General features: G+C 42.7%; 1 protein-coding gene across 1 annotated transcript in view; it reads right to left on the bottom strand.

Moving 5' to 3' along the window:
- Positions 1 to 12,444, bottom strand: part of znf608 (zinc finger protein 608) — a 43,650-nt gene that overhangs the window by 2,554 nt on the left and 28,652 nt on the right. The window contains 6 exon segments of the mRNA XM_054610419.1: positions 15 to 146; positions 149 to 161; positions 1,198 to 1,367; positions 2,425 to 2,881; positions 3,857 to 6,320; positions 10,388 to 10,475. Of these exon segments, the coding sequence (XP_054466394.1) occupies positions 15 to 146; positions 149 to 161; positions 1,198 to 1,367; positions 2,425 to 2,881; positions 3,857 to 6,320; positions 10,388 to 10,475 (3,324 nt within the window).

Genomic DNA, 12,444 nt, shown 5'->3' with positions numbered 1-12,444 from the left:
GTGTGTGTGTGTACCTTGGTAGATGTCGTACTGTCCTGACATCAGGTTGTAGCTCATCCCCAGGTGTGTGTGATGGTGTGTGTGGAGATGTCGGGCGAACGACAAGTGGTTCCTCTCGCGCTCCGTCTCTCTCTCTCCCTCGGGGAACCCTTCTCTCCGGGCTGCTCCAACACACACACACACACACACACACACACACACACACACACACACACACACACACACACACACACACACACACACACACACACACACACACACACACACACACACACACACACACACACACTTTCACATTAACAACTGAACAGTGAAGCAGTCGTTGTTCATAACTTTTATAGTTCTTAGGCTCTAACATTGTTCATTAAATATGTATAAAAAGAAAATATAAGACATAGTGCAGAAGTAGAAATTATAGGAATAAAATCTAATATATGTGAGATACCCATTAGAATAATATATATTTGTGGTAGACAGTTTTACGGTAATGGATAAAATGTATAAACTGAAATGTAAAGAGGTTGTGCAGTAATGTAGTTAATGTATACATATGTTTTTTTTTTCATTTAATAAATATTGAAAGTAATTTAAACAGTGCATTAGGGTCATGGTAGGTGAAGAAGAAAAAGTGAAAAACTCTAAGAATAAAGTCATAAAATGATGAGAAAAAAATGGGATATTCATTTTCTAACTTTCTTTTCCAACCCAAACCAATCAGTAACTGTTTATGAATTCTTTATGGGCTGAAAAGAGTCAGCAGCATTTTTCATTCAGTGTTGTTTTTCCCATATATCCAAAAATGAACTTTATGGTTCTCTTTATAGATCAGCATCGACAAAACATCCAACAAACAAGCTTAAAAGTGTTTGATGTCAATTCAAACTGGATTTCTTTTAAATTTAGAAGGTATATGATTTATTCTCATTATTATCTACCCAAGATCTGCCTCGTTGCCAGTTTGTTGTTTGGGGTTCAGAATGTGTATTTACTTATTTGTTACTGTAACAGGTAAAGTACGGGATGCATGTTCTTATAAATAAATCATGTTTAATGTATTTGTTCAGAGATAAAGAGACATTAACTTCTGATCCGTGTGTTTGTCTTTAACCTTCATATCTTTTTTTTATATTTGTTCCTGAGGAAACATCTGATCTGAGTGTGATGGTGAGAGCTGCAGTGTTCAGTGTGTCCCCTCACAGCAGGTGATTTCCCGTGGTACTGGTGGCTCTGCTGCTGCAGCAGCTCCATGGCCGAGGACGAGGACGAGTCTCCGCTCTGCTTTCCGCTCACCGCTCCTCCTCTGCCGGGTGGAGTCACCTCCGACTCCTCCCGGCCCGCCGTCTTACCGTACAGAGGGTAGTGGAAACCTGGAGTGGAAACACACACACACAGGAACATGCACAAAGGCTTTAAATAGTCAATAGAGTTGTTCATGTTGCAGCTTTTAGTTACTATATTTGGGTGTTTCTCTTATGTGTGTGCATGTGCCTGGACAATGTTACCTACTGCTGTTGTTTTTAAATGTGCTTTGTGCATAAATAAAGTGACTTTTTAATGTAAAATGCTACTTATTCTCTGTGCCTTAATACTTTAAAATTGTTACGTTAAAATCCTGCAGGAAAAAAAAAGATGGACTTACCCCTTAAAACTGTTAATTCATTGATACATTTTTCATTTTCATCCATAAATACATGCATTATATCATATTAAGGAGTCTATATTAGGGTTTGTACATTAATTAAGTAAGTTTAAGGTGTTAAAACCTCTACATTTTCCCTGTAATCACAACATCAACTCTTTAATGTAAAATGAAGTGATAACTTTGATGCCTTTTGGTAAATGGAAAGTGATTCTAGCATTTTAAAATCACTTAAACAATTAAGAGTGGTCTTCAGAGTTGCTTTTAAATTAAGACTCTTGTGAGCATATGAGTGGATTAATGATGCTTTGATTATATTGCACCAGTTGTGTGAGAGTTTGTAAACGAGTGTTTTTTGATTCTTTATTCCCCATGTAAGGCATGAGAAAAAAAGTTTGGTGAGTCATTGATATACGAAGTATCATTTTAAGGGTGAAGTCTTCCTTTAATATTAAAGATATTGGTTAGTGATGCTAAGAAGGAATATTTTGACATTTTGGGAAATACGGTTATTTGCTTTCTTGCTGAGAGTTAAATGAGAAAGAGGTAATAAAATCCATCTTCCAGCACCCCTGAAGCTCACATATTAACACTTTCCTACAAAGATCTAATAATATAAATGACAGTTTGTATCTTTGTGCAATGCTACACCAACTGTAGCTTCATATTTATCTAACAGACATGAGAATGTTTTTTATGTTCTCGTCTAACTCTCCATAAGAAAGCGAATACACGTATTTCCCAAGACTATTTCTTCAAAGTAAAACCTTTCCTGGGACTCTTACCTGGGTAGTTGTGGACCAGGGTCGGGGACACCCCTCTGTAGGAGCCCCCGCCGCTCTCGCACATGGCCAGGTAGGGCTGGTAGGAGGAGTGCTGGTACTGGATGTAGGGCTGCTGGGGGGTCATGGGAGGAGACACCGCCGCCCGGGCGTTCTGGGACTCCTCGGCCAGCCCTCCCATCGGCTCCTGGAGTGGATCCTCCAGCCCGTCCAGTCCGTCCGGATCCTCCAAGTCGATGGCTGGCGGGAGATCGTGGACCCTGGTTTTCTTAGCATCTCCACCCACACCTCCACCACCTCCTCCTGCTCCTCCAGAGGTCATCTTGGCCCCGGCAGGCTCCACGGTAGCTCCCCACTCTTTCCCCCTGTCAGCTTCCCCCTCCTCGGCCTCCTCCCCGTGCTGGAGCTCAGAGTATTTGCTGTGAGCGAGGCAGTGAGCCCAGGCCGGGCCGTCTGAGGGCTAGATCGATGGGGGACAAGTGTTGGTGCTAGTTGCAGTGTTTCCCCTATAAGTCTTTATTAACAGTGGTGGGTGGGAGTCATTTTTTAGGGGGGTCGGTTCAACCTCAGTCCACGTTTCTGTCCCAGTTTTGGTTTAACATTGCCAGTTGCAGAGCTAAAACTAAATTATTATTTGTGGTTTTTTTGGAGGCTAATTTATGACTTTCATTTGCACATTTTCTGTTTTACAAGGACGGAGAATATGTTCCTGCGGCGGCCCACCGCTGCTGAACGACTATAGAGGAAACACTGTGTACTCGAGTGAGCAGAACCAAAGACAGACCATCTATCACTGGCTCTGGGTGGGATGTTGATGAAGGATGACGGCGTTTTTTCAACAGCAGGCGGCCATTCAGAGGTGGGATGTGAGGAGTGTGGCGTTCCCCCCGTCAATGACACGAATCAAGACACGTCTCACACATGATCAACTTCAGAATTCAGCCCAAACTGAAGGAAAAACAAAAACAACCTCCCAGACACGGCTTTCATTCAATTCACACAACCCTTCCAACAAGACCCAGCATGGCTAGTGGATAAAGCATCATGAGATGACATGGATAAAAACCTGTACAAGCTTTCTGAAAAAAAGCAGCACATATAAAAACCAACACTTATGTATTAGAAATGTTTCTTTTGTTCCTTTATGTGTTTTTGTTTTACATTTACAGCTTCCCCCATTGATTCCCAACATTAAAAAACATTTGCATCCATCAAATCAAACCACAGGATTTTGATTTCAACAAAAAAGGACTAAAGTAGGTTGTCAAAGCACAGCAACAGCACCACAGAAGCCACATGTTATTAGCACCTTATTGGTTTAGCTGGACACAATGTGTGTTTTAATCTCTTTAGTGACACTCAACAGCAGTCGCTAAAGCACACCAACAACACCATAAGCGGCGGCGGCGGGTTAGAGACAGAGGGAGAAACTTACACTGGAATAGGAAACATTTGAGTCCAGATCTGTCTGACTGTTTGGGTTGTGGAGTGATGAAGAAGAGGAAGAGGAAGGTGACTTGATGTCATCGCAGTCTTTCATCGAGACCTGGTGCTGGTCGACCAAACCACTGTGCAACGCCTTCGCGCCCAGACCCTGTCCCCTTTCTCCCCTCTCACTCATCTCCACGTAGGACAGGATTGGTTTGGGACAGCAACCTTTGGCGCCATCTGGACTTTTACCCAGCATGGGTCCACCGGCTGAACCCCCAACCAGGTGTTTATCGTCCTCACTGTCTCTCAACCCCTGTCCCCTCTCGCCCCTCTGCTTGGCGCCGTGGGTCTGGTCGCAGCACTTGGAGGCCAGTAACATCTTCTGGTCCATGTACAGTCCTCTGGAGTACTGGCCGTAGTACAGCGACTGGGCCAAGGCGGTCTGGGTCTGGCTCATAGCGAGCTGGAGCTGAGACTGAGGCGGCCCGTCGCCTTTCTTTGAGTCCGAGAAGTCGTGGGAGGAGCTTTTGTCGTCCTCCTTCAGTTCCTCCTTTCTGTCTTTCCCTTTGCCGTCGAGGCCGGAGCTTTTGTGGAAAGCAACGCCGCTGCTGTTTTGCCTGTCCTGCTGCATGTACCCCTGCAGGTAGTAGGGATCGTAGCCGTGGTAGTACGGTGATTGGGGGTCTTTCGTCAGCGGTGCAGATGCAGTGGGCGGGGTTTTACCAGGGTTACCGTGGTTACCGTTGGAGCTTGACTCTGAAGAGGCTGAGGAGACGGACTTGGATCGGATTCCATCCGAGCGACACTCGGAAGATCCCCCGTCGTCCCCGGCGTCTGAGATGTCGGAGTAGGCGGGGCTGTTGTTCTTGCTGTCCGTTGCCAGGCAACTGCCGCCGGAGTCGAGCCTAGATGAGCCTCCGATGGAAGGACTGGGGGCGTTGTCGGTGAAGGTGTACACCTTGTCCGCCTCGGCTCGGATACTGGCCATCCTGCTCTCCTGGCTCTCCGTGAGCCCGTTCATTACATCCTGCTTGCTGAGGTGCTCCTTCAGAAGGCTTCCAGAAATTTCCTTGACGCCTATTTTGGAACCAACACCACAACCATCTTCCATTTTGATTCCACTGCTGTCACCATTAGGCGTCCTGGCTTGCGCGTCTTTGTTGTGTTTGTCCTTCAGCCTCCGTTTCTCTTTCTTCCTGGTCTCTTTGCTGCCGGTAACCAGGGTGGCTTTGACGAGGCTCGGTTCCACAACGATGTTCAGCTTTGGTTTGATGGGTTTCAGGGGGAGGTTTTTACTGGTGAGGCCAACGGCTGCCATGGGCGAGTTCTGCTGTGAGGTGGCAGTATCTGCTGTGCCGGTCGGATACGCTGTGTTGGGTATGGCAATCAGCTTTGGGGGAGCAGGGGCCGGAGCGATCGGCCGGTTGGTCCGCGACTTGGACAGCTTATCCACTTTCCCGTTGGCCTTCTTGCCCTTGTCGCACACCCCTCCCTTTTTGTCGATCAAGCCTTCGGCTTCCAGCTTGGGCATCTCGACCGTGGAGTTCCTGTCTGGGACCATGCAGTTCTCCAGAACCACGGTCATGTTGGAGATGATGGGCAGATTGCTGAGGTCATCAATCAGCCCGTCCTTCAGCAGTGAGGTTCTTCTTGTCTTGGGGTTGACTGAGGGGCTGTGGTCCGTGCTGAGGAGGAGCCGTCTGTTCTTGTGAGATCCCACCGTGGTCACCTTATATAGAGGAGCCGGTTTCTTAGAGGAGCTGTTGGTATTGGTGCTGTTTGTCTCTGAGAGGTCATACGTCATGTTGCTGATGGTGTCCTCGCAGTCCGATAGTCGATCCTCGCTCTCCCCGTCCTTCATGGGCTCCAGCTCAGGCTTCCTCTGCTCCTCAGCCTCCAGGTGTGCATGCGTCTGGTGGTAACGCAGGCCGTTGATGTGCTTGTAGCGTTTGGTGCAGTTCGGGTGGGGACAGTCGATGAGGATGGGCGGGGGAGGAGGCGAGGAGGCGCAACCTCCTCCGGGGTCCATGAACGAGGGGTCGGATTTGCCCTGCGGCGTGGACGGGGCGCTGCGGGATTTGGCTCGGATCCTCTTCCCGTTCCCGTTTTTAACGTCGTCAGAGGACACCAAGCTGAGGTCCAGGTCAGCCGGCGGTTTGTTCTTCCGCTTCCCAGACGAAAGAGAGGAGGTGCTGTTGGCAGGTTTCACCTCCTCCACAGTAAAGAAAGAAGAAGGCGCACGGCAGCTGCTGTTGATGAGGTTCAGGCTTCCTCTGCGACCCTTGCTGTGGATGGTTGCGCCGGTTCCAGCCATGCCACCTCCGCGGCTCCTGTGCTGCGATAGACCTCGGACTTTGGCTGCAGGGACCGGCTCGACGCAGGGCCGCTCGGCCATGGCCATTCGCATCCGTTTTCCCCGGCCACGCCCACCGGGCAACTCAGGGTCACTGGAGGGAGACTCGCAAAACCTGGACAGAGGAAGAGAAATACAATAGATTTAATCTTGAGTCACCAGCGGGCGCACATGCAGCGCCCCACCAACCACAAAGCTTTATCCAAAGTCATTAGTTTTCTACTTTTTCAGCACTATGATGTCACTTTAAATTATACAATTGACCGTTTATGAGTATACTATGTCATTTACTTTCCACTAATTCAACTCCAGCTACACCCTGATCCTGCCTTCATCTAATACAAGTCTCTCTGAGTGTAAAATGACAGCCTAAAACCAATAAAATCACCAATAAATCAATGAGATTCATGAGTGATTGGCTGCGTAACCAATCGCGACTTCACACAAAGGAGGTTCTTTTTGTTTGTATATCTCGCACTATTGATAATTATAGCTTATCCTTAGAGAAGCAGATACTTTTGCTAAGTAAGTAATATTAGTATTTCTTTCTGTAGCCGCAGTATAGTATCCTCATAAGTCCAGCAGATGGTGACAATGTAGCAAAGAAGAAGGTGTCAATGGCATCATATGATATCACACCATATAACAAACTCTTATCACATTGTATCATTGCACATTAGTCATGTTTTCACCAATATGTATTGCAAAAATTACGGCAAGAGAAAATGTGAATGAATCAAATAAGCAGATAAGCAGTCGATGGTGCCAATTCGACTTTTGTGTCATTGCAGAAGATGTTATTAGAGAGCGTTATCATATCACATCTTGTTGTATCATATCGTATCACTTGTATTTTTTAGTTTCACATTGAATCGTTTTACATCTTTTGTATCATGTTATCATTTCACATCTCATCCCATCACATTCTATCTCATCATATTGTATCACTTTGTATTGTTTCGTTTCCACTGTATCGTTCTACGTCGTATTGTTTCATGTCGAGTTTATGAAAGCTGAAAAATACATCAAAACATTAAACTGGGGAAAAAAAGCAGTTTTTTTTGTTCTTGGATGGCTTTAACCCGAGAAACAACTTGTTCATTTCTTCACCCAAATTGAACTCTTGTTCCATCAGACAAAAGGAAAAAAAATGTAGAAGAAAACTGATTATCATTCAAGGCTCATGTTTGACCACTCTATCCAGACGTCAAGGATATAAATTGATTTTCTTCCCTGCTTCTCCTTTGATAACAAGAAAAAAACCCTGTACAATCCACAATCATCTCTGTATTTGATAGTGAGACGCTTTGTATTCACATGATGTCCCTTCGTCTTTGAAGTCTTTTGATGCTGTTTACCACAGCGCCTCACGTCTTTACACTGAAGAGGCTTCTCTACTTTCACACATTGTTATTCATATCAAAAACCTGTCTGCTGAGATTGCTTTATGTTTATCTACAGAGTAGAGGCTCTACTTTCCAAGCTGGACCCTGAACCTTGCATATGTGCTGGTCTTATAGTGCATTAATTATGACACTGCGTAGCAGGACTCAGTGAATGTATTCTGACCTTGGAAAGACCGTTTTGGGCGTTAATCATCTTCCATTAATGGAACCACGAAGCCCGTTGAGACTAGACTTTCTAGTCCCCCTCTGTGATTTTAAAATGATGATATCTCACATTTCTTATGATGTTTGTAATTGCTTTTTTTACATCAGCGTGTCCCTGAATGTCACTGAAGCTGCTGGAAATTTTTTATGGTTTGGTTTGGGCTTTTTCAAGGTTATTGGTTGCTCTCATGCCTCTGGTTAAAACATGGATCATCCGAGTAATCTAGTCCAGATGATTTGAAGTTACTGTGAGGAACTTTATCTGGTCCTGAACCAGTCTCAGTGTAGTCCTGATCCTCTATAGACCTCCATCAGTAAACCAGACCATCAGAGAGAAGATCGTCTGTTTCTATAAAGTTATTCTTAAAGCTCGTCATCGGAGCCACCGGGTCGGATTCTGGAGAAACCAGATGAAATCATGAAGGTTCACCAGAAACTCCTTCAGACCAGACTCCAGCAGAGACCAGTCCACCGTGGACAGACCCAGATCCAGTGGACAGACCCAGATCCAGCAGAGACCAGTCCACCGTGGACAGACCCAGATCCAGCAGAGACCAGTCCACCGTGACAGACCCAGATCCAGCAGACTACTATTAAAGCTGAAGAATTGAAGCTCATCACTTGCTGTTGTTTTTTTATAATATCAAACTTGTTTTCTTCATGAGTTTAGTTATATTCTGGCCTTTAATTTAATCATTGTGCTATTTTATCTTTTGGTTACAGTTTCATTCATGGACCGATGATGAATCAACGAAGTGGGAGAATTTTATTCCATTGAATTATATAATAAAACCTCATTCAGTCGCCGCTGACAAAGACAGTGGAGCTGCAGAGAACAAATGAAAAAAAAAAAGAAGCAATTTAGTGCCTGGTTTCTGAGATTAAGCTGTAATTGCCATGACAACAATCATTTACGTACTGCGGCAATAATTGAGAGGTTTCAGCCCCGCGAGGAGAGACTGTCACAGTTTCCTCTCAGCAATTACAACAAAAAAACACCGGGATGAAGAGTGTTCCTGTTAAAGCTCATCATACAACAACAGCTGACAGACCCACAGTCAAATCAGCCTTTTTTATTTTATATATATATAAATATAATATATGATTTAAGAAAATTTATAGCACTTAAAAAAGTTATCTTTTCAGTTAAGCCAATAAACAATCACAAGCAAATAAAAGCCAATAAGAATAACAATAAAATAGTTTAACGAGGAGAAGAATCTGATTATTATATGAGGCCTGTCCTTAAAATGCAGATACAAGAATAAAAGTTGATGGCGAATATAATTTGAGGCCTGATTTCAACAGTCTGAAGCTTTGCTGTTTGTGTGCAACGGTGTGTACATGAATCCAAAAAAAAGAAATGTAACTGTAGCTGCCAAAACAAGAAGCAGCGCTTTCTATATTTATGTTGCAGAAACATGATCCTCCACTAACCTGAAAAACGAACTAAAAATACCCAAAATCTCAACACCTTTTTATTCCAATTTGTCACATACTTTCATTGTGAATTAAAATAAAAACAATTGCTTAGGTTTAGACAACAAAAACACTCAGTTAGGTGTTTTGGCAGCAGACCAAGAAACACTGAAATGACTGAATTTAACTTTTCATCTGTAAAAGGCAGTGTTCAGTCTTTCAAACGTTTAATGGTCCGTCTTTAAAAGTACACAGCAGCCAACAGCTCCAACCAAACCTACCAGCTCACTGTTTTCAATAACTCATCTAATAAAAACTCAACTGACAGGAGAGTTTGTGGATTTTTTGGAAATGCTACAACTCAATTTATTTATTTAAAAAGCACCTTTAATACAAACATTCAGCCCAAAGTGCTTCACAAAACAGAAATAGATAACAATAAATAGAATTTTGCACGATAAAATGTTTAAAAATATAGAAAGATATATATCTATATAAAAAATATAAAAGTCAATAGTAGAACATGTTATAAATGCAAGGGATAAAAACAATGTAAGACTGATTAAACTAAAGCTACTTTACTCCAAATTAAAAGCCAGATTAAAAAGACAGATGTTTAATCTCTTGCATTTTAATAACCAGAGAGGCAGTGAGTCCAACAAAACAGAAGGTACTTTTATTGGACACATGAGGAACATTTAAAAGAAAATCGCTTGAGAACCTGAGTGATCTGACCTAAAGATCCATCTGATGAAGGAGGAGCAAAGTCCTTTCAAGCTTCATAAAGAAGTAAAAGAGATTCAAAATCAATTCTAAAGGATACAGTTTTAGTAAAGACTCTTTTTAGACTTTCTTTGTAATCCATTAAAACAGGAATAACAATCTATAATCCACTAGTTAAATAAGAATGAGTTAGTAATTCAGCATCTTCACATTTAAAAAAAAAAGGTTTGACTTTGGTGATATTCCCAAAATGAAAAAAAGTTGTTTTAATGACATTTTGAAAATGTCATTTAGTCTTAAATGACTCACGGGTTAGTGATGTTACAGTGAAGAAGTTTTTCTCTTGACTCCCATTAAAAGAATCCATAGATTGATGTCGGTGAGACAGAAAATGTGACATATAGTATGATACGTTGTGTGCAGCTCTCACCTCGGAGGAGCCCAGTCGTGTTTGGTGCAGTCCAGCAGAGTTCCCACGTAGGTTCTCTTCCTCCACGTCACATTGACCACCAGCACACCTGTCAATCACACAGGACGGAGACAGGGAGGGTTAGTACTGGATCTACTGGGACCACAACAGGATTCTGAACCAGCACCAAGAGAGCAACACAGTGTTCAGGACTTCTAGAGGAAATATGGGCAGTTTGTATTTATTTGTAGTCGTTTTAACAGCCTTTCTTGACATTTAAAGTTTTCTCACAAAGTGTTTGTTTGATTTTCTTCACTCAATAATTAAACAAATCAAAAGAATTCAATAACTTTCATTGGAAAGCAGGTCTTAAAATAAATAAATGATGACGAGAATAAAACACCAAGATTTTCTTTATTTAATTATTTATTTATGTATCTAATTATTCACCAGGAACAGTGCACATTAATCAACATTTCTGCTTCTACCTCAACGTAAATGTGAGTGAGCTAGAGAGGTAATTATTGTCTGTAGTCTCTGGGCAGGTTATTACAATACAATACAATAAAATACATAAATATATAACAAAAGTAGCAGATTTGTTAAATCAATGAGAGTATATAAAGGCAGTGGCAGAGATGAGGTAGTATGGTTTGACTTTTAACAGAATCAAACAGTGATACAGGTGTGAGCAGAAGACAACATATCAGACTGTCTGATACGAGCTCTTCAGACTTCGTGAGCAGCACGTCTTTTGTTGCATACGTCACCCTTTGTAGCTCTGCAGAAAACACTCATTTCTTTGTTCTCTCTTGCATCTAATGAGGAAACTAATGAAACACTGACAAAAGACAAATGTGCAGAAATAAAAAAAAAAAAGAGGAAAAGACGAGCAGCAGCTGTTTGGAATGAAAAGCTGTGGGAACGTGAAGGACTGAGTTCACGGCTTTAAGAGGCTCAAATTGTTTTTCCAAACCGCCTCTTGTGAAATCTCTCAAACTGATATCGGACAGCAAACACCAGAGGAGGAAAAGACGTCATCCGTTCCCGTCAGCTTTGTGCTTTGAAGAGAAATTTAGTCTTCAAGGTTTGAGTTCTAATCTGAGAATTGACGACCGCTCAGCCGTGTGAAATAGAAATGTCTCTCTATTCTTCTTCCTCCTCTCTCTCTCTCTCTCTCTCTCTCTCTGACTGACATTTGAAAACCATTAACCTCGGGTTTTGTGAAGCGCCATCGGCAAACGCAGAGCAAATCAAATCCTGGATTCATTTCAGCTGTAGAACCAGGTTTTACTGCAACACACGACAAACTCTCTGCAATAAATACCCTTTGAAGTTTAGTAAAATATATAATCTTCATTGTATGACAACCAATTTATCCAGACGGCAACCTCCAGTTCTGAAAAGTGAAGTCAATGCTTCCTGTCTTAAAGCTGCATTCTCTCTCCTGTCCACCAGGGGGCGACTCCTCTGGTTGTATAGAAGTCTATGAGAAAATGACTCTACTTCTCTCTTGATTTATTCCCTCAGTAAACATTGTAAACATGAGTTTATGGTCTCAATCTCTAGTTTCAAGTCTTCTTCAATACAGCATGATGTTCATTTAGTAAATGATGCTCCATTTAGAGTCAAACAGACCATAAAGCAGGGGATGCTTTAGGGCGGGGCTACACACTGATTGACAGGTCCACACCAGAGACGTATACGGCGTCTCTACGTCACTCCTCCTCACTCCTTATATGGTCACTTCCTGTTCACTGGATTAAAAAAAAACAAGATGGCGTCGGCCAAAACACCAAACTGGAGGCTTCAAAACATCAGAGTGATGACACGACGACTACATCCACTTCTTATATACAGTCGATGAGTTAGACTCAAAAGGAGAAATTAAACGTTTTTGTCAAATTGAGCATCTGTATTTGAGTAAAATGATATTCAACATATTGTGCATGTTATTGTTTTGTGCTTCGCTAACATGCTCTTTCTATTTTGTGTTCATGTTCAGTTTTCAGGGTGGATTTGGAGGAAAGAATCTTCAAACAAACCAGCTGCAACAAAGCATCTTTTAAATGACGCGC

This window comes from Anoplopoma fimbria, chromosome 13 (assembly GCF_027596085.1).
Source record: "Anoplopoma fimbria isolate UVic2021 breed Golden Eagle Sablefish chromosome 13, Afim_UVic_2022, whole genome shotgun sequence".
Taxonomy (NCBI): domain Eukaryota; kingdom Metazoa; phylum Chordata; class Actinopteri; order Perciformes; family Anoplopomatidae; genus Anoplopoma; species Anoplopoma fimbria.
Note: the sequence above shows the minus strand (reverse complement) of the source record. Positions and strands in the feature narration are given on the sequence as shown.